We start from the raw sequence: 23,925 nt of genomic DNA, 5'->3' as shown, positions 1-23,925 counted from the left end.
CAATATAAGCGCAAACATCATTATTTAGAATATAAATTTAATCGTACAACGCTTACAAGACGGAATGCCCGCCTAGTCTAGCTCATATAATAATCCTTCAGCTCTCGGTTTTGTAAGCATAGGAAACAAAACTAATATTGTATATAGGTGGTATGAATATAGGTGTAGGAAAATGTATCATCTACTTGAATTTGTATTTTTAAATACATTGTTTCAGTAGCCTTGTTATAATACATGATGATTATTAAAGAATAAAATAACAATTATGTGCATGTAAAAGAATAACTTAAATATTCATTTCATATTTTTTGTACAAACGAAATTATTTTAAATGCCCTTTTCACCTATTTACCCAAAAGGACCATTATTTTAGAACATGACAATTTTAATGAATAAAATAACAATTATGTGTATATATATAAAAGAAAAATAATAATTACTTAATTAAATTTATTGTACATGTTTGTTGGACGGACGAAATCATTTTAAATGTTTCATTCACCTTTTTTTTCTGTGAGGAACAAATCGCAATAATTATCAAGCGTCATAAAATGATTATGTAATTCACCGGTGCCTCCCGGACCATAACTAAGGTTAAAAGTTTCTTCACAGGAATTTATGTGACTCACGCAACGAATGTTGAAATGCCATCAATTTTGTTGGCGCACCACAATTAATACTCGTTTGAACCTTGAACTTTCGACGTGGAATAACTAGTAATGTCAAGAATAGACAAGTGACTGAGCATATTGATACTCGCATGAATTAAATTAATACTTCGTTTCAGTATATCACAATAAACTAGTAACTCCCTGAAGGGATAATTTCAGAAAAATCATAATTTTCTACTTGGTGGTAGGGCTTTGTGCAAGCCCGTCTGGGTAGGTTATTAGTATATACTCATCAGTTATTCTACTACCAAACAACAGTACTCAGTATTGTTGTGTTCCGGTTTGAAGGGTGAGTGAGCCAGTGTAACTACAGGCACATTGACGATGTAAGGAATAGTTAATATTTCTTACAGTGTCATTGTCTATAGGTGATGGTGACCACTTACCATCAGGTGGCCCATCTGTTCGTCCACCAACCTAAACCATAAAAAAAAAATATCGTTCATAAGCCTACATGTTTCAGCTTCAGCTCAGTGGTAGCTTCACTTAGTATAGTTGTTAAATGACGATTTAAAAGTGCTTGTAAAAGACTACTTAAATAAAGTATATTTTGATTTGGGTTTTGATGTTATGTTTATTTGTAATGACAAGAAATTAAAATATAATTTACCCATTAAACTACATATCTTTTAGGCAGCAGCAATTGATAAATATTTGATTTATTCAATGATGTAGTAGTGTATTTATAAAATGTATTTTGTAGAGCGAGGCGTGGAGCGGCGATGCTCGTATCGCAGCGCTAGGGCATGCTCTGCGGCGCCATCTGGTCAGCCGCGCCGGTGAGCCTGCGCGGACTGGCGCCGCCGCTGCCGCCGCGCCCAGCCCTCCTCGCCGCGCTCGTCATGCACGCTCTGCATGCCAGCGATGACTCCAGCTTCATAGGTAAGTGTCTAAAAAGAAATGCCTCATGGGACCACAGTTTCAGTTCGAGTTGCCTTTGTCATAATATGAATTAAATAACGGATAAAAAGTAATACTTAAATCTACAATATTTGAAAGTAATGAAATGACAAGAAATAAAACTGTTATTTATATTCTCGTGTGAATTAAAACAATAACAACAAAATAATTAAGAGAGAGAGAGAGAGAGAGAGAAATAGAAACGTCTCCTGACGTATAAATTCCTTTTTCCTGATGTGATCATTTCTGCCAGTACACTCTGCAGAAAGACGCGTAGATCAAAAGCATATAAACAATAAACAATAACTTTCGATTTAAGTATTTCAAGCGATTTGTTAATCACTCAGCTATATGCACTACTGTCTATGACTAAAATGCCTTAATAGCTAATAAGACATTTAACTATTTATATCTACTTTAATTTTACTTCTAAATGTCTGGTACCAGTTTTGACGACGATCAAAACACCATTCTTTCGAAAAACCGTAGTGAAAATCATGGATTTCTTTTTTAGTTTTTATTTTTAAACAACATAGTTACAATTAGATAAAAAAATAACTGCTACCAAAAACCCTTAAGAACAATCACAAAACTATTTAAGATCAAATTTTCTCAATTACATCGCTCTTTGCTGCTAAATGCTGTTTATTTGGCTTTTCTCCCCTTATTGTAGGAATAGAGTATACATAAATAGAAATATGAACGAATGAATGAAATATGCTAAATTGTACACCACAAATAAAAATAGAGAAAGCGTAGGAATAAACATAGATAAAAGTAAATAAAACAAAACTGGTACGAGGCAAAAATAAAAAATTAAATGTTGATTACGAGTGTTGTTCAATGGGAGAATATTCCAACTACTTATAATTTTAAATGAATCAGCGCAAATGATAGTCAAGATCTAAAAAAAATACAAAGAAAATAATTAAATAATTAACTTAACCCATAATAAAACGAATACAAACTAACTAACTAAAAGTAAAATCTAAAGTTACACAATCATATATTCTAATAGGGACTTAATTTTAATGAACTATTTAATGTAAAACTTAAATCACAATTTCCCTTTCTGCCCTTATTAGGTATGTGCTACGTGCAAGCAATGCTTAAGCTAAGCGTAACCATCGACATATCGGACTATACTTATATTATAAACAGACCATTCTCTCACTTTGAGCACTTTGGGCAAGTGCCCAAGGCCCTTCGATCGATAGGGCCCCCAACGATCAAATAAATAAGTATAGTATAAATATATAATTGTTATTAAAAATAAATCAATAACCTTTATCTGCTTTATTACCCATTATAACAAAATAGTCATCTGTCATTGGGCTCCCATTATCCTAATATGCCCAAGGCATCCAGTTCTGATTATAAATACGTATAAGTTACGAAATTATATATACCTGGTACAGGGTACATATTTTTTGACTGGATCATTTGTTGCAGAGATTGCCCTCTACATACAAATAAATTAAATTCTTTTTATATTAGTATATATTGAACAATCACAAATTTCAAATTTGATTTCAAAAATCAGAAAATTACACGTTACCATTGGAATACATACGTTAAAATCGATCTAGTAAATATCCTAAGAAAATGTCTATTTAAGTACGTTGTATACAACTTGAAAAGTTACAAAGTTTGGACCCTGTTCCTCATTTACATAGGATCTGCCATATGTTACCGATGAAGATGTAAAAGTATTTCCAAACCACGACAGGATATCGATTCAATAGATTATCCACGATATGGTTCATAATTTAATGCTAATGTATAATTTAGTGAAACTAGAACAGTCGTAATGACCTGGAGTTATGTCATGTGGACACCGATATACCGATCAGTAGCTAACAATAGATCACTCACACATAACAAATACTAATATTATAAATGGGAAAGTATTTATGTCTGTTGCTCTCTGATGACCAAACTGCTGAACCGAATTTTGATATGAAAAAAGCTTGAAAACCAAGGAAGGAAATAGGGCTATATTCCTGACATTCAACCACTAAAATGCAACCGAACAACTAATCTAATGTAAGATAAAAGTAAGGTAAGATAAATACCAAGGCGAATATTGTTACCTATACTTTTTGTACTTATTAATTCAATCCATTTTGATAGAACATTACACAAAAATGAAATTAAAAATATTTCAAAACAATTGTTTCGAAATTTCGGAGCAAATAGGCTTTATGCCTTATACTGGTTAAGCACTAAAACACAAACGAAACCGCGGGTGACAACTATGATAAAGAAACTAAAATTAAAACTCTTGGGGTTTGGGTCGTTATTAATAATATACTGTTTTTTTTTTATACGGGAGCCCCTTTTACTCTATGCAGTCGATTCGTTTGAAATGTCATTCTATTATAACACCATTACAGTACACAGATCTTGTCAAAGTAGTTTTAGTAAAAGTTCAAATTGACATCAGTAAGTGGACAGTAAAATGGGCAACTTGATGGTATATGGTCACCACTGTAAAAAAAAAGTAAAGTAACAGTCTGTAAATTTCCCACTGCTAGGATAAGGCCTCCGCTTCCATTAAGGAGAGGGTTTGGGACATATTCCACCACGCTGTTCCAATGCGGGTGGTGGAATGCACATGTGGCAGAATTTCGATGAAATTAGACACATGTAGGTTTCCTCACTTTTTTTTTCCTTACTACCGCCGAGCACGAGATGAATTATAAACGCAAATTAAGCACATATGTATAGTGGTGCTTGCCTGAGTTTGAACCCGCAATCATCGGTTAAGATGCACGCGTTCTAACCACTGTAGATAGACCAAATCATAACAAATACACCAATCTTGTCAACTAAGGTGTTACTTCCTTTGTGCCTATAATTACACTCTCTCACTCAAACTTTAAAACAGAACAGAATAATCGGTGCTTCGCGGTAGCATATATTTTGATGAGTAGCTGATACTTCCCAAGTCAAACATTTCGTGCTGAGAGGTAGAGAAACTCTGACAAGATCTAAATACAAATGATATCAATTTGTAATTAAAATAGATCTTTAATTCATAAAATATCTTTATCGAACTAAAGATGATGACGCTAACTTTTATCTTTCGAAGTTTTCTTTTCAACTTTACATAATCTTTTATACTCGTAATGTACACGGAACGTCTCGATTCGGGAGTTTGGTCACGATTTCATTGGCCAAAAACATTTTATTATTCCATCGTAAAAGTAGACCAACTGAACTTTTACCATTTTAAAATGTACATTAAAATATCAAGGTGAATACTATTACCTATGGTTTTTGTATTTATTTTTTCAACGATAGAATGTGACACAAAAAAATAAAAAGATTTCAAAACTATTAATTTTACGATAGATCTATATTTTTCATGCACTTTCGATATTCCATTTTTTTTACAAATTACATACTAACTAAGTAAGTAAACTACTTAAAAATTAAGCTTTGTCGTGTTATCGGCTATTTTTGACAAATCAAGACGCAAAGGAATCTGATCATAAGACAAGACAACAAAAAATACAAGACAAGAACTCTGAAAAATAAATATAACTATGTAACAACTATTTTACTTTTATGTTACTTGAAGATAGAGCTTTGAGCAAGCGAGCCTCTACATACTATATCGCCTACTCGCATAATAATCAGTATTGTTAGATTCTGGTTTGAAGAGTGAGCCAGCAAATAACAGGCACAAGTGATATGTGCCTTTACATACCATTGAACCAAATTAAATGAAATTGAGTACAAAGCAGGCATGAAGACCAAGGAAGGAAGGCTGCTCTTTATACCTAACACCTGATTACCTGACTACCAACCCGCAAAACGCAAATAAACTCGAGGGCGATCATCTATTTACATATTTGTATGTCAGTCTGTATTTATAAATTTTAATTTTCTTCTATTTATTTTTGTATAAATCCCAATGTAAGAAGGTCAAATAACTATGCCGTATTATATTCGTGTCTGTCTCTTATTCTATTATATATTCAGGGACACTCACTTTGATGTTTATCTTAAAACTTATGTTGTTATTCAACCTTGTTATAGTAGAATTTTACAACAAATTAGTTTCAGTTGAGTCCTTTCATAAATGACTTAGAACAAAATTAAAAAAAGAATCAATTTTTTTTTTTTGGTAACTGCAAATACTCCGCTGATGAACGTAAGCTCTTGTTTCAAAATACATTTGAGGTTTATCCACGATGCTCTCACCAGCAGTCCAATGAATACAGATGTGTCAAAATCTTCATACAAAATCCCCACGACCGCTGATGGCGATATAAATTTTATCAATACAATTTCAGTACGTCAAAACTAACCTCTAATGGTATCTGAAGCTACTTACTCCAAAAATACAATCATGAAAAAAAAAGGTAATAAATTCAAGTCCGCAATTTTTGGCTGTTTGTTAATAAGCTTTTGCCCGCGTCGCTTTTCGTAGTAACAAAAAATATGCAACGAATACTCATATTTGAAACTTAATAACTTCCAAATTTGGAAAAGTAAAAAGACTAGTCACTAATGAGGGTCAAGCCAAAATGTAATTTCAGTCCTCACTCGGTCTAGATAGTAAGAGCATTATAAAGATATCATATATCTTAGAAAATCCGCACTAAACATGCAGTAGGGGGGAAGGGGGTACGGCGCCAAGATGTCTGTAGATAGCGCTCGCGTGAGCCGGCAGCCATTTTGACGAAATGAACTGGTTATTCGTATTACTGATATAAAATCGATTGTCGAGGTTATTTTATTCGCTTAAAGAGTAAAATTAATTTAATATTAACCTAAGCAACAGTTCCGGGACCCCTTAGTAGATAGACGTGTGATTCACACATTAAAACCAAATCTGAACTTGTGGGTGGCACGCAAGTGAATTTTCTTATAACGCATCAAACAGACACTAATACGTCTCAATAATAATAATAAGTCAGGTAGATCAATAAATCCTTTTTGGTAAATTTCACCCCAAATTAATAGGGGAACGCATGAGAATTACTATGATACAATATTAAGCAATGATGAAATCACTGGCCCGTAAGTTAAGGGGTTTCCTAGTTTTCTCCAGTGCCTCTTTGAATTTTTTTACATACTTAAATATTATTATTATTTTTTATAAATCGTTCCATGCAGACGTTTAAGTTACTCATATATAGTTATTTTCTGCCTAATAACTCGACGACGATTTCGTAGCTCAAAGCGGACCTGACAGGATCTTAGGATGTATTTTGAGTTAAGTGGACTGCTGAGATCAGGATCATGTTTTCACATTTCTTATTCAGACATTTCTAAGAAAAAAAAAGGAAATTTGACTCGTTTGATTAAGACGCACTAAAAGATATATTTAATGGGTATGTTTTCATTAGCTTGTAGCTTATTTCAACCAAAGTAATAAACAAAATGCATTTAAAAACATTGATGTATTAAATATAATCGATTTTGTATTCGGTAATTGTATCAAGAATCGGTAAGTAACAAAAATCGAAACCCGATTATCGATTGAATGTTTCGTTTGACTCGTTGCGTAATTTAACCTCTAGATTCTAATATGTTAGGCTACATAAATTCTCCCAATTCACAAAACGTTGCCAAAAACTTAACTGTGGACGAGAAACACTTTGTATATAAACTATTTGAAGTATGTTACATTCGTTATGTGAGAGAGTTCAAGATATACGTAAGTGTCGTATGTAAGGCTTGCTTCAGACTTTAACAATTGTGTTTACTAACTTAAGAGTGTAGAATTATATATCTACACAGAATAGTGTAAGTATAATTTTTTTTTAATATAATTAAAACGTACACCGCTAATTTACAAATATTTTTTTAATCTATATTTTTTTATATCTTAGACGATTAATTTAGAATAATAAACTGGTACTTTATTACTCTTTTCATTAATTTCATGAAATAATCATGGTTAATAACAGATCAATTAAAGAATATACTAATTATATATACATATATTAAATAAACTCTTGTGAAAATACATTCTACATTTTACAGACATTACAACGCTGTACCGCTGTTTTATAATCAGTTAAAATATCTAAGTTTCATTTTATAAACGTCAGCAACGGACACTTGATACATCTGACAATGAGGTGCTATTAAGCATGCGTAACATCTGTGAAAACTGTAAAAAAAGCTTCTACATCGCATATGCGTTGATTGTCCTTGACGGATATTTGATGACACACAACCTGTCTGTCTTTGCTTTTATTCTAATTGCATAAATATTGTTAGTCTTACTGGACCGTATAGCATTACCGGATAAGCATGCTAAATACCGTCTTGAAATTTGGTCCATTAAGGGACATTTCGACATGTCAGTGGGCCCTTACAAGCAAACAACATTAATGCCCTCTATTTTACTGTCTTTCTCACTCTTGTTTATAATAAAATATGGGTGAATGAGAGGAGTTATCATTATCTTAAATTAATTACTGTAGAAAACGAATATTTTATTGGTTTGAATGCCATTAATTTGTCGTATGGTTATGTTCTTCATATCTGTCAAACTAACAAAAACGACGAGCCCGATGCAATGTTACAACGTACATAGAGAATATTTTGAAATCATGAACTTTATTATTAGTTCCGTAAATACAATTCTGTCGTGACACTGAGAGTATTTCGTAGTTTGGGACCGTTGTGCAAATAACTGCTTCATCCATAATTCCATAGTACGTTTGTAACAACTGTTCCATCCAAACAAATATGGTTTTAACTCAAATTCCAAATTCAAATCCATTGGATAAACAAAAAATTGGAATAAATTCTAGATCCGTTAGTATTCCTAAGTGCTCTTAGGGAATACAGTTGGAAACGTGTTCGCGAAGACTTAAGGAGTATTCGAACAATCGGAGTCCATTGAACTTGGAACTCTTAGTTTCCTCTCGTTGATTAAGAAAGATTCACAATGGAAAATTTCCAAGAAACGTTTACTTTTTTTCCTTTTATTGATTTGTTCTTTTGCGACCTAATTCGCTGCATACATTAAGTTTTTTCAACATAAAATCGAAGCTATGTTATGCATATGCTTAACTTAAATGATTGAAATATAATAACGTAGTAATTAAGTTTAGTACGTATTCTATTTGCTTCTATTATTCTGTCAGTATTCTGTAAGTAACATGAAAATGGACAGCCATTATGCCACTAACGAAGAACATCCTTATGCCAGAAGTAACACTGGCTGACTCATACTTCAAAACAAAAAACACAACAATACTAATTACAGAAGTTTGGTGGTAGAACATCTGATGATTTGGTATTATGTACCAAGACGATGTTTGATTTAATTTGAGAATACTTTTTGTTGTTAAGATATTTAGGTCTAGGCTTTTCTATGATATGATTAACTCTATAAGGCTGCCATATATACTGATGAAACATTTGGAAATCCAATAAAATATTACAAAGAAGCGTGTTTAATATGCAAACAGATCATCCACTTTTTCATGACAAATAAATCAACAATTACGTCTATATATGTACGTACATGACTAATATTCACTATTCAGGCGAACAGCTATTATACTGAATGCATACTAATTTTCTATGAACCTGAAATTGTGTTACTGTTCCACTACACTTGGTTAAACTAAGAACAATGAAAATAGAAGTGGCACGTTAGATTATAACATTTGAAACACTTTTCGGCATTTTACAAACATCAATTTTAATGAATAAATATAATATGTCTATTTATACATACATCACATTAATAGCTTGTAAAGTTCTCGAAGCTAAGGCCTCTCCATTTGAGGAGAAGGTTTGCAGAATATTCCACCACGCTGTTCCAATGCGGATTGGTGGATACACATGAGATTTTCGTTGAAATTAGTCACATGCAGGTTTCCTCACATTATTTTTTTATATGCCTGGGTTTAACCCGCAATCGTTGGTTAAGATGCACGCGTTCTTACCACGGGGGCATCTCGGCAACCCAAAAGGTATATAAAACCCATTAAAACAACCATCAGCTCCAGTCAAGATGAATATACAGTATGTAGTATGAGTATATAGTAAAACAGAAAACGAAATAACAATGTTAAAATGTTCTAGGTCGATAAGATCAAAAGATGGCGGAAACTGTTCAACAAGAGAGACCGCAGCAGGGCTGGCTGCAGGCCGTATGGTCCACATCCCCCAGTAGTTGGGCTATATAGTTGAATCGAATACAGGCAATAACCTCCATATACAAAAGCCTCTATATACTAGTATTTTATGTCATATTTTTAGGCTGCTTCATGTGAGAGAAAAGTTACAGTTTGAAACGCTGGCAACGATTAAATTCGACCTTGAAATAAAATTTAACCGCTGTCGAAAAATTTTTCCTAAAAAAAATATGCCATTTCTATATTTCTGTACGTAAACTGTACCCGTGATGAATTTTTCAGTTTCAGCGATGACTCACCCGGTTTTCCCTCTACCCTGTAAATAAAACTGCGTTCTATTAATATTAGCAAAGGATTTCGAGCCTTATATGCTTTCAATATGGTTCATTTTTAATCCATTTCCCTAGCAAGGCCTCAAAGGCATTCATAAAGCGCGTGTTAGTCAGAGATTGGTTCGTTTTCGATATTCAAAGAAACTGTTATGTGTCGATGGTTGATTTTTCCATTGTTTGTGTGTGACATTCCAAAGAAACTGAGTAAGTTAGTTAATCTTTTTAATCTTATGCATTATTTTATTAATGGCAACAATTCAACTTTCGTACCCGCGACCTTGAACGAAAAGTTCTTGGCGCAATGAGAAATACTTTTCAAGGTCTTATTTGTACAACGTTGCTTTATCTAACGGCCAAAGAAAACATTTGGGTTGCATACATTTTGATTCATTTGGACAGGGCTGGATTTAGGGAAGGGCAACCGGGGCAACTGCCCTGGGGCCACCACATAAGTGGGGGCCTCAAAAGTTTTCAGTGAGTTAACAAATACCGAGATATAGTCAAATTATAATAATCTTACTTCTTAATAATTTAAAAGTTACCGATTCCAGTCAAGAAATACTTACTGATTCAAATTAATAAAAGCATAAGCTAATCCATTAATCCATGATATAATTATTAGGATCTCCACGCTCCTGTTGGTCTAGGGCCACTGCTTTGTGGCCCCAGGGCCTCCAGACCTTTAAATCCGACTCTGCATTTGAAATATAAACTAATACAGTTTTTTGAATATATATTAATACAGGTGTCTCTCTCCTGGCATCTTATACCATCTAGAATTAATTGACTGTTCATGTACGTGTAATGAACAGATAAAAATGAATATCGTTATTTGGGTTGGTTTATGTATCTGATAGAATATTTGTTGAAGTGGCCCTTTATCGTATCAATGCTCAGAATTAGCTTTTACTGTTAGGTTTCCCTGAAACTACGAAGAAACTCATGTAATAATTACCTGTAGAGATTTAAAAAAAGAAATATAATATAAAACACACTTATGAAAATAATAAAATTATATAAATTTTATTATAATACCTATGTTATTCAAATAAATAACTATTGAATTTGATTGACTCCTCTAAACTGAATTAATATTAAGAATTGATTAGTCGGTATAATAAAATTAATTGATTTCTTATAATGCTGTACGATTACGATTTATAGAACTTTACATGATTTTTTCTTGTGTTCTGATACTATGATTGGTCACGTTGCTGGTATTGTGGTTTATTTTGTATGCATAAGTGTAGTAAAACTGTCATAAAACCGACTCAAACTCTCTTGAACTCTACGTGGTCTTGCCAGTTATACTCCAAGAGTGATTTTTGTAAAACGCTGTGGGACTGTAGACTGCCTGCTTCAGGCGGTAGATTTGTACTTCCCGCAGCGCCGAAGGCAGATGCGATTTGAAACAACCCAATGGTGCACTGCCTTTAGACGTTCGCGGTTTTTGTGTCTACATTTATTTTCATGATTACTCATAGCGTCGAACCGCAAAACAGCAATGTTTACTAGTGTAGTGTTTTCATTTGAAATTAGAGTCATTCAGTACAGGCACAAGTGGCTATTTCCCACAGTAACAAATTTTATGGGCAGTGGTGACCATCCGGTGATCCAGTACATAAGTTTGCTAAACACGCAATTAATGAAATGAAAAACAAATGAAACATATACAAACCTAAGTCATTGCTCAGTATCCCGACCATTTTGAGTTAAGAAGTTACTTCTCTGTTGTCGTCCTCCTGAGCATTTTGAACTACGGTGAATAGAATCAGGGAGAATAGCCAACAATGTTAAACTTATAACAGTTCAAAACTCATAGACGCTCACAGTCAGTCTTACCCGATGGGGTGGCAAATCCAATACGACCAAAAGAGTTCGAGAGGTCAACTGAGTTTAACGGCTTGACTATGAAAGAAAAGCATTACAAGGCCCTGAAGTATATATTTCCAAATTCTAAATGCGAGCTGACTGTCAATTTTTGTCAGAAAAACACACTAACTTTTCAGCCCTACCAGAGCTGATGGTTATAGAAGCCAGAATCTCGGGAATTTAGGTCTTATATCTAGTCACGTGATTAACGAGAGGTTCCAGTCATCTATGTATAATATAATAATATTAGGATATTCTGCAATCCTCAGTGGAACAGCACAAATTCCTCTAAACCTCGTATCCTTCCCCGAAACAAAGGAGATACGCTTTCGTACATTGAAGTATTTACATACAAATATGATTTATAATATATAAGAATTTTCAATGAGTACGTTAATATACACATCAAAATTAAAATTAATTACTGTACAAATCATGACAGCCAATCATGATACATGTGTCAGAAATGTTAGAATCATTTTCCTGTTGCATGAAAACTGATTCTTTGAACGAAAATATACCAGCCTTGATGCCAGTCGACGCAATAAATTAAATTAAATTAATGTTGTTGCTAATTCTATCTCCACAGTTTTTTTTGTCCGCGCCATTTTTATACTGCTTGTTTTTTGTTTTGTTTCGCTCCGTTACATGCGAATTTGAATTGAAATATATTATGTCTACATCAATTTAAATTATTTTAATTTTGTTATTATATTTATTGAATGATTGCGGAGTCTATACCGTGCCGTTAAATAAATTAGGTCAAATAATAATCATCAGTCAGTAGGAGATCAGTTTTCTCTCGTATGTATGCCTATACTTACACTGGCTCGCTAAACCTAAACTGTACACAATATCAAAAACAAAAAATCAAACAATCAAAAAAAAAGATTAATTCTTATAATTTTACGGAAAATGATTCGAATTATATTAACAGTACTAGCTCTTCCAAAAAACAACGATTATATTTTAAGAAATGTCAGAAATCTTTAAAAATGAAACCTTTTTTCATATATTGGAAAAATAATTTGTAACTTATTATTTCTTTCTTGCGAAAAATTTTATTCCCGAAAAGTATTGCCGTTACGAGACGTACTTGCCGCTAATATTTATTCTGTTAGATTTTTGGTGTTACATCTAACATTATTGTATTACATTAGTATATTTTATAAACACATAGAACCTTTTGCTTTATTGACAATTTTTTTTGACAATTCCTTTATTGAATTCAAAATGGAAAAGAATACCTCACAAGGAACCTGCACTTTAACTAATTACAAAGGAAGTTGGCAGTTATCGATCATTACAGTAATTCTTTAATGCTTGAAATGTATTAATGTAATCCAAAAATATTTGATAACTTATTGTAAAATGTTTCCATGTATTTCGTAAATGGAGATCTTTAGGCGACCTCCGTGGTCGAGTGTTGTGTACACCGGTTTTCATGGGTACGCCACTCCGAGGTCCCGGACTCGATTCCTGGCCGAGTCAATGTAGATTATCATTAGTTTTCTATGTTGTCATAGGTCTGGGTATTAGTGTCCGTTACATTGAGATCAAAGTAATGTATGTTATGTTGTCTCATATTTTTTTATTTATTATTTATTTATGTATCTATAACTATATATTATTACTAAATATATACTTATTTAGGTTCTTTAAACAAGGTTTACAACCTTTGATAGGAAAGTCCTTACAGCTCATAACAGCTTTGTGCCTTTAATTAAAACTTGTTTAAAGAACGTAAATAAATACGAAGATACAAGAACTCCATTTAAAAGTGTATGAAAGACTATTTAGTTCAACGCCACACATTCGATGAAAGCTTTACAGAGTCATACCTGAGAAGTGATATTCGTGAATCATTGCAAATACATACTATACTTCAATGTATAGAAAACAAAATCGAACAAAAGGATGTTAATGATCAATTTACATGAATATTTGTACGAATGAAATTTGAACCTGTAAGCAGAGACTGTCACTAGATGGCGTTGATATATATTTTTGGAGTTTCTGAATCGCACTGTCTAGATTTGTTGTGAATTTTGTAAAAGCCAATGACAATGTACTCAATGACGCGTTCCCAAAAGAAAGACAATATACGCCACCCACCTACACCGTTTCCGTCCGAAGAAACGAGGTCTCGGATTAGTGACGTTACGAAAACGGTGTGACGAACAGAGGTGCTTTCCAGTTTCCACCCCACCGAATACGTTTCATCCGATCCATCCGTATGAGATCTTATAGGGGACCCTCCAGATGAACTTTATTTGGAGCCCGAGAGGACTTCTGCTTCTAGGTTGAATCTAGTACTCGCCCCTAAGGCCTTGTGACGCTGAAAAGGCCAGCAGAGTCATTAACAAAGACACAATACAAAAAATATAGCAGGACCCGTAGATGATGTAAGCCACTATGGCGAAAATCTACTGTCAGTATAAAAAAAGTCTTATGATGGATAAAGCTTTCTTAGCAATTATTAAGTCACAAAGAAGTTGAGATGGGTAATCCAGTGATTAATAATATGCTTACTTATTAAATCGAATTATTTCGATTAAGACCCTAGACTTCTTTGACTGCTGATGAAACAATAACAAATAATAAGTTATTTCTTAGAGTCGGTAACCATTAGCTCAGAAATATTATGAGTATTTTTAAATTAACTGAACCGACACAAAACCCTATTGCCTCTCCGTTATTCGAATTGGAATCAAAAGAAAGCCAATGATTCGCGTGGGTGGCGACTGCAACTCAGATCGCGTTTTATACCAGAAATAAACCAGAAAAGAAGTAGTATGTATTTTTAATTTATTCCTTAATGAACTAGCTACACGAAATCGTTAATTAAAGGGATAACGAAAAATAGCAATGATCGTTTTCTTACAAATACTGTTTAAGAGTACTATAAAATAAAACTAACAAGAAACAGATTCGAAAAAAAAAATAATTTTAAATTTTATTTCCCTCGTATACTAGGTGAGCCATTTCATTTTTGTAAAAGCTCACAACCTATGGGTTCCTTTTGCAAAACATTGGAATTAGGAAGATCTCGGTCTATATTATACTATTCATATTGTCTGTATGTAGCAAAGCTGTCACTTTACAAATCTGCCTGTTCGTATTGTAATTTTTCGTAAATTAAACACAGACTGTTTTTCTGAGGGAAAGTATTCAATGTTGATATATTTCACATATACGTTTCAGCAAATGGGGTAAATACAAAAGAATCTCCATCACGTCAAACACACATATCATTTTTCACATAAAAAGATTTTACTAACGTGATAAAAGTACATTAACAAATTTAAACACTACAAATGCACTTAATTTGAATAAAATGAACGTGACATTTCGTAGCGACGGATAATAACTGTCATTTTTATTCTGTGCTGTAGTATTTAAGCGGGAAATTTCAGCTGTCAAAAGGTCATCGTACTGAAGTACTCTTGATTCACAGGCAGTGCTGCCAAATCGGGACTTTTTATGCTTTCACGCAATTTAACTCTCTTGCATGTCTGGCTGACTTAAATATTCCAGTAAAGTTATATTTTAATCTTTTTGTCAGTAATAAGTAAGTATTATAAGTACAGTAAATGTTTGAAGTAGACTGTACAATAAATATCTCTAACAATGACTAAATGTATGTATTCAAAAAAAAACGAAATTGATTTAAAAGTAGAATTCTTTTTTTCAGTCGTAAAATCAATCTGTCAAAAGGTCATCGCACTTAAAAACACATCATACGAAGCCGCTATTAAAAAAATATTAAAGTTTTATCATTAAAATGTCGCTACAACTCTCGTTAATTATGCATGCGTTTTAATTTGTTAAACGGAATGATTTTGCGATGGTGAAATTAAAATTTTCGAATCGAAATTTATTTTTAATCAAAATAATTTTGCTCTTATTTATTTTAACTCACAATGTACAGTCTAGAATAAAAATGCTTTTTCTTAATTATAAATGGCGGGAAAAATAGTATTGCTATTTACTGAACATCGAATAGAATGGAACGAATTGCTTTTTTGCATTTCAAGCCAGTACAATTAAGCAACAAAGCTTTTATGAACCAGCGTTGTTTTCTAATTGGTGGTAGTGTAAATTAATGGCAACCCACTGTGTTTTTTTATCTATTGTTAGACTATATTTTTAATTATAATAATAGTTTTTCCACTCTGGAAAAACTTCCTGGGACCTCTCATGCTTTTTTTAAAAATTTAAATTTAATGCCTCGAGATTTGCTCTATAAGCTAAGTAAGTCATTAGAGCAACATGGCAAATATCTTGTTTACATAGTATATTTAAAATCATAATGTACGTAATATATTTATGTATGTTTGATGTTTATAATTACACAACGGATTTTGATGCAGTTTTTTTTCAATAGATAGATTGATTCAAATGAACGTTTTATATGTACAATACACGCACAATATATTACACACTAATTACTTTACACGTGTGTAAATAGTAGTGGATAAATATAGTAAATAAATACATTTTTGCGCTTATATTGTAAACGCTAGCTGAATCCTACGAGATAGATCAAAATAATGTTATACAGTATTGTACACCTTACAAAGTTCTTCAATAAAGTCCACAATGGTAGAGTTTCTGAAGACATTCTGAACTATATTTAGTATCAGCATTGCACCCGTTCGAAGCCGGGGCTACTCGCTAGTTTTTAATAAAAAAACAAAAATAATTACGATAAAATTTCTCTTGATCGCCTTTTGTTTATCATTCAACATTGTAAAAAAAGTTTTTATATGATTTCGTAGTGAGTACTGTAATTATAGTAAGTAGTTAGAAGTACAGATACGATGCAACGTATTGGGTAAATACGCGTGGTTGATTAGTTGCGCACGCGCATCACACTGCCCCAAATACATACCCGCATTTGTGTTTGATTTAACGTTTCAGTGAAAACGATGAAAGAATATAATTCATATTGCATGTTATTTACTTGTTTTCTGTTAATTTATTACCTATTTTGGCGTGAAATTAGTCGTGTAATACCTATATTTCAATCTAAATTAATCTTTTGTACTTGTTGATTATAAATCTCTACAAAATCGTTTCTCTACATTCATTTACTTTACAGGCTTCATTTAATACTGCTATTGTTTGCTATATAGCAAATGAATTTTGTAGTATTGATTACAAATACATCATTAGAATATTAGTTGGTACATATTTATGTTCATAGCTCTTTAAATAGCGCTATATATAGTTATATACATATCCCCATATATATTTTTTAAGTATATCGTCATTCTGAGTTAAAAATTCTAGATCAACAATTCCACTTCTTAAAATACGCTTCTGAGTTTATATTTTTTATCTGAAATACAATTAAATTAGCACAATCAATCAAACATTAAAAAACTTGGAAACTGTAAACTGGTTCTATTACGCACGCATCTCAAAATATCACAATTTCTCGGTACTGTACAAGCAGTAGATGTTTGTTGTTCTTTTGACGTTATCGTGTCTTGTGAAGACCCGTTAATGGATAATCAATAATTTCCGGCGGTTTTGCATTAATTATTCACATTGATTGTAACATCTATTCGATGTTACGTTAGAACTATCTTATTACGATTTACGCTTTACAATATAACTTGCATAACGTAAACATATCTATGATATAAGTTTCTTTTTATAACGAAGTCGGACTGGCAAATGGAATACAAACCAGATGGTAAGTGGTCACTATCAAAGATGCGCTGTAAGAAATTTCAATGATTTCTTACATTGTCAATGCGCCACCAACCTTGGGAGCTGAGATGTGATGCCTGTAGTAACAATGCAAAGCACAATATTCCTAACTATTGTTCTTTAAAGGTAGAATATATGATGCGTGGGTGATGCCTACCCAGACGATCTTGCACAAGCCAATCACTGCTAAATGTACAAAAATATATTTCTATTCTATTTCCACCTTTCTTCAATTTGGCTGGAATATTTCTATTATTTGAGAATTTAAAATTGTATCAATTATGGTCTAGACTTAAAGAAATACACAATGCTCAACTGACTGAAAAGAAATGTAAAATTTTTATGATTTGAAAAACAATGATGAAAGCACATATGGACCTGGATTGTTCGATTAAGGAATATGTAAAACAAAACAGAAAAAATGTCGACCAGTGTGTTGCCTTTTCGTTTCCAGCTGACAGCGCTTTAAAAAACGTATGCTTTAACATCTGTTCAATATTCATTTAACTCCTGGACTTGCGTTCAGATTTCTTATTAAAACGACTAAAATCAATGAAGCAGACTTCCAGGGCTCTGCTATTCCAGTCCTCGACAATTTGAATATATTTTATGTGAGACTTTTCTGTTTTAAAGCACAATGTCGATCGATTATAAAATGAGTATTTTTTTAAACAAAATATTTTCTGCATATGGAAATTTGCAAGTTGCAATATTATTTTTTTCTGATAAAATAGCCAGTCTTAAAATGGTGATGTAAGGATTCTAAAGATACATCATACGCCCAAATCTGTTCTGACTTTTAAAGTTGGCAGTTATGGTGGATAAAAGAAATTCACGTCATACATAGACCCTGCAAACTTAGTCCTTTTTTGGGCAGTCGTGTCGTAACAACTAAGAGACACAATCATTGACACGTAATAATTTGTAACATGTCATTTTTGTAATGTCTAGTCTTAATTATTAAACTTGATTTTCATCTGCTGAACTTCATTATATTTTCAATATTTTCTGGAAAATTTCGAACATTCTATCAAATTAATTTAGTAGCACATATAATTCTTCTATGTTCGAATAAGAGATTTATATAGATATAGATTGTATATTGATTGTTTCATAAAAACTCTTTAGGCGAATGTAAAAGTGCTAAAAATTAAATAAATCATGTAAAAAAAAACTGAGAGTAAAACGTAAAATGGACGGTGAGCATAAGTGTGTACCGTTGTTATAATTGTAAATATAGTTATAGCTTAATATATATATTTCTATAGATTCTCATCACAGAAGACTTAAGTAGCATTTTTGTTTCTATCGAATAATAAACGATCTGATATGATCTTTCACCATCTGCGTTGAATGAACCCACGATTAACACTTTATAAATATGGCTTAACAGACACAAATCTGTAAATATTCCATTATAATATATAAAGATGAAATTATAAAACCATTAATAAAAGTGTCAATCGCTAGATCATATTATATAAACAAAGCGAGACAAACGCCACATATAACTACAATGTTATTGATTTCTGAGTTTTGCATACTTGATTGCCCAGCGAGCTGTTAAAATTTTCATCATTATACAAAACAATACAACTTTTTTTTCTAAATAGAGATAGTTCCATTTCGTTTCAACGATAATGGCCAGTGAGACAGAAAAAGAACCAAAAAAGTTTTAATATGTATAATCAGCTGTGTGAGCCGTATAGTCTGTACAGGGAGGGCGCACCCCTGCCCCCTCTCACCCTCTCGCTCTAACAGCCAGTCCGCAGCCGACCGCGCGTGGATGCACTTGTGTCCGAAAAGCATAATATAATTAATCTGAACGTCATATTTTAAAGTGATTTCATTTTAAAATAGTGCCGCTGTGTCGAATTAGTGACATTTACGGTTTTATCATCTGTGATTATTCACCTGTTTTTAATCAATTAAATTCTTCGTGATTACACCAACGTACGAGGTTTTTAGTTGCTATTGTTAATTTGTAGTTATAATTTTCGTGTTTGTGTCAGTAGCGTGATTGAATAGTATTATTCGGGTCTAGGTCAGCATTAAAAAGGTTTTACTAAACCATTCATTACAAACGATTCTTTAAAATTAGTTAAAAGTAAATTTAAGTGTAATAAAAAATTGACCCATATGATTGTGTAATATCACAATGTGCATTTAAAATATTCATTTTTTTTCGTAAAATAAGCCGATACAATTTGTTATGTAAATTATGCATCGATAAGAGTATTGATCCTAACCGAACCTTGTTTCTCATGCAAATCATATATTATTTTTTTACTTCGATTTTCGAATAATCATTTTGCAACACCGGTAATTTGTTTCGTTTACATATTTGTGAGTATCCGTTTGCGAACCGTCGATCGTAAATATGCATAGGTTAATTTATAAATAATACTACAAAATATTATTTATACACATACTTATAAATCAATAAGCTAATATATTCTTGCCATTGGCTTAAATTGACGTGCTATTAGGTATCCATTTAATTTTCAATAAAGCGACAGTTTTTTTTAAATTAATCATTTGTCAATAAGCATAATATATTAAGTATTTTCTAGTTATTTATACATTAACGAAAAAATATTGTCTGTCGAAATATTTCTTTAAAACAAAATAACGAATATTAGTTTCTCATTTATTATCTGTATTGGATTTCGAAACAAGAATTCATTGTAATCTTTTAATTAATTAAGGATTAAACCCGGGTAAAGCGGTTACGCCGGGTCTACGGAAACCCTATATTGTATTTATTTATCGTATTATGTATTCATGGAAAATAGGATAAATCGTTGTTTAATCGTAAATATTACAAACGGACAATACATTTTGATAGTCTAAAAATATATATTGTTGTCACGATTCACACCTAACTATATTAATCATTATTTCTTTATTATTCAATATGAACACATACTTCAATAATAGAACTTCAAAGTGCAAGGGCATTGTAATCAAATTTAAACACAAAAACCGACTAAGTAAGACTACTTTAAACATTAACTGTTCAGTCAAATAGATATTTCATGACAGAGCTTGTGTGAAATATTTTGATATAATTACTATTGATTTCGTCTTGACTAATAACGGTCAGGGTGCCAGATCGTAATGGATAGCAATGGCTAACGAATTACGTTAAACATACCTATTATAGTTAACAAGTGTGTGCACTCACTGGTGTACTTTGATCCCTCACTATCATAATCCTATTGGATGACAAATCCTATACAACTGGAAAGATTTCTGAGTTCAGATGCAGGACAGCTTTACGTGCTTTCCGAGGTACAGGACACTCAAGGCTGCTACTGAGAATTTTTCAATAGATCCTTCTTGATAACTTCGTATCGGTACCTTCTGGGATTTGAACTCAGAATCTCAAAATCTGTGAAATTATATTCAGATATATAAATTATATCCAATAGACCAATGAGGCAATTACCATTAATGTGTTAGCTGCCCGTGATTTCGCACGCGTTTTTATTAGATTAGATTTAGACTCAACTTTAAAATTAACCTAATGCATTTTTTAACATTAATCATCGAATTTTCGACCGTGTTAAATCTCTTAAGATAAACGAAAGATCAAAGATGTTGTTTGTCGGAACAGATTTTCCTTTGAATATCTTTGCTTCCGATCGAGATTGAATTGTAGGCTATAGTTTGAAGACATCCTGATTAGTGAGCAGCATTTGACTTGGTAATATTATTTAGACATCCATGATCTTAATAAAATCAGGTCATTTGTAAAATCCATGGTCTTTATTTTCATATCTATAATTGTTTTCATTGTTCGTTTAATTAATTATCGTAGACAATACCAAGGACTTAGTTTTGTAGCTTCTGAGTTTTTCTGCCAACAAATTCTCAATTTAATACTGATAGCGTTACAATCCTATATTCCAGCGCCTGTACTCTATTTGCCCGTGATCTTGTCCGATTTTCATCCAATTGATTACAATGGTGATGAAATAGAAGGCGCATCATTTTTTGCTACTTCTTTTTCTATATTTTATTGATGCTTGAGGACTGACAGGCAGGAAGGCAGTGTATCGTAAGCATGACAAAAATCAATACGTCATATAAATATGTCATATATTCAACGTAAAATCCTTATTAACAAATCTGTTCCCTAAAGTCAATATCATTACAATTGATCACGTGACCGTCCGTGTAAATCCACGTACATTAGTGACCCAAAAACGACGGAACACGTGTATTATGATGGATTACTTCTAAAATAAAATGGAGTAAAACCAAATGGGCTCGTGATGATTGATCAAAAAGTTATATTCGTACATAGACCGAAGATTGCAGAAATGACATATGCGAGGCCTATATCCAGGCCTAGTTTTGTAAATGATAAGAACTGTGTTAAATCATTAACGATATAATATCATAAATATCAACAAAGCCAAATATATGTATTTATCTTCATAAGTCCGTTGATCTTCTGCTTTAAACACCTCCATGGTAAATCCTTTTTTGAATCGTAATTTTAAGAAAATCTATTGGTATGACTTTGCGTTAAAATATTAAATTCTCGGTGATGTCACATTTTGTTTATAAGGTCATATAGATCTAACCTTCGAGTATCAACTCAAAGGCTTACTAACTGCAGTTTGAGATTTATGAATCGTAAATATATCGATAAATTGCGACAATATTGGCACAAAACTTGGATGTGTGACAAAATTCTGTCGCCTGGTTTCCTTATTGCTGTATTTAATGCCTCAAGTCTCTTCCCTTTGATATACTTCCTAATATAGAATACTTAACGTTCGTACTCTTTTCTGTACTTACAGCGTAAGTAAGGTTTGCTAATTACAATTTCATTTTTTATGTACTTACAAATTCTTGTTAAAAAATATAATTTTGTCCCCACCAATAGATTTCTGTTTAAATATGCGTTAGATTCTATTTCTAATTTTTGTTGTTCTGAGTATCAGGCCTCTGACCCAAAATTACCTAAAGTTATTGCGTGCGTATAATTGCTCATTCAACTATAGGTTTTGTACTACATTTTCTGTTGGAAGAGTATGTTTTTAATATATTATTAAATACTACAGCAAAAACCGAAATATGACAAAAGTATTTTTTTAAAAGCACACATGATGTACATAAAATTTGTGTGTCTCGTAAAGCTTCAATGGTAAATATTCTAAATTAACGTAAAGAATAATATCCAATAACTATTAGTATATGTACCCATAATACCCGGACAAACATATGATCATATTCATTTATTGGGAATGCACTATCGAACAAACCTAAATGGATTTTCGCTTGAGTAATCATGCCTTAGATTAAAAAAAATAGGTTTGGCTTTTCAACTAGCCAACATTTCAATGATTTATCCATATAGACTCATATGATGTATCCATATAATAAAACGAATTCCAATTCGAATATTGAAAAATTTGTTACTAGCGATCCTCTAAACCGTACTACCGGATCTACTTTTATATTATATACATTGTAACGTATATTGTATATTCGATACAATCGAGAAATATCTACGATAACTTTATTATTAACTATCGACTTACCTATTAAATTATTTATTAAGTAGTGGTACTTGGTTTTAAAGCTTTGTAGAAGTCCTCTTGGGTAAATACCACCCACTCATTGTATATTTTACTGAAAATCAGCAGATTGGTGAACAATATTAATTGTAAATTAATATTTCTTATCTTATACCAATTGTCTGTGGTCTGTGGTGACCATCAGGTGGCTTATTCGCCATTTGCTCGTTCGATAAACTATATCATAAAGAAAGAAATTGAGGTTTTATCTACTGCTTTAAGTTTTCAAAATATTTGAAATATAATGTTAATTATATATATACAAATAGTACTAATGATTAACATGACCATTTTCCATTCTAATTAATAATAATACTGGCAACAGCAGTCAGCACTCACAATCACATTATTAATTCTGACAGTTGAAGCCGAGTGTCGTTTCAAACATTTAACTAATGCTTGCATTTCTGCTGCTTAAAATGTTGATTTAAATAATAAATTCACAGTTAAAAGGTTGTTTTACTTTTGTTTAATTGAAATGATTGACTAAATTAAATTTACTATAATAGATTTTATTTTCACGAGCACTAAAATCTTTTGGTAAAACTGATTTTTTGGTAAAAAGATTAAAAGTCAGCTGCAATTTGACTTACCAACTAATCAGTGCAGTTAAATAAAATTCTGTCAAAATAATAACGTAAGTATAAAGAAGAAGAGGTCCTTAAGAAGGATGAGATTGAAACGTTTTCATAAAAGCAACAGCAGAAGCTTGCAG

At 32.2% G+C, this 23,925-nt stretch overlaps 1 protein-coding gene across 9 annotated transcripts in view; it reads left to right on the top strand.

The window, feature by feature from the left end:
* Positions 1–23,925, top strand: part of LOC124537835 (protein Fe65 homolog) — a 92,225-nt gene that overhangs the window by 16,235 nt on the left and 52,065 nt on the right. For 3 of the 9 annotated variants that reach the window (XM_047114764.1, XM_047114763.1, XM_047114762.1), the window contains exon 2: positions 1,375–1,553. In XM_047114764.1, the coding sequence (XP_046970720.1) occupies positions 1,418–1,553 (136 nt within the window). In that variant the 5' untranslated portion in view covers positions 1,375–1,417. Of the gene's footprint in view, positions 1–1,374; positions 1,554–19,388; positions 19,577–23,925 lie in introns of those variants that run through there. The other 6 variants (XM_047114770.1, XM_047114769.1, XM_047114766.1 and 3 more) reach the window with 3 other exon arrangements.

This window comes from Vanessa cardui, chromosome 19 (assembly GCF_905220365.1).
Source record: "Vanessa cardui chromosome 19, ilVanCard2.1, whole genome shotgun sequence".
NCBI lineage: Eukaryota > Metazoa > Arthropoda > Insecta > Lepidoptera > Nymphalidae > Vanessa > Vanessa cardui.
This window is presented reverse-complemented; position numbering and strand designations above follow the sequence as displayed.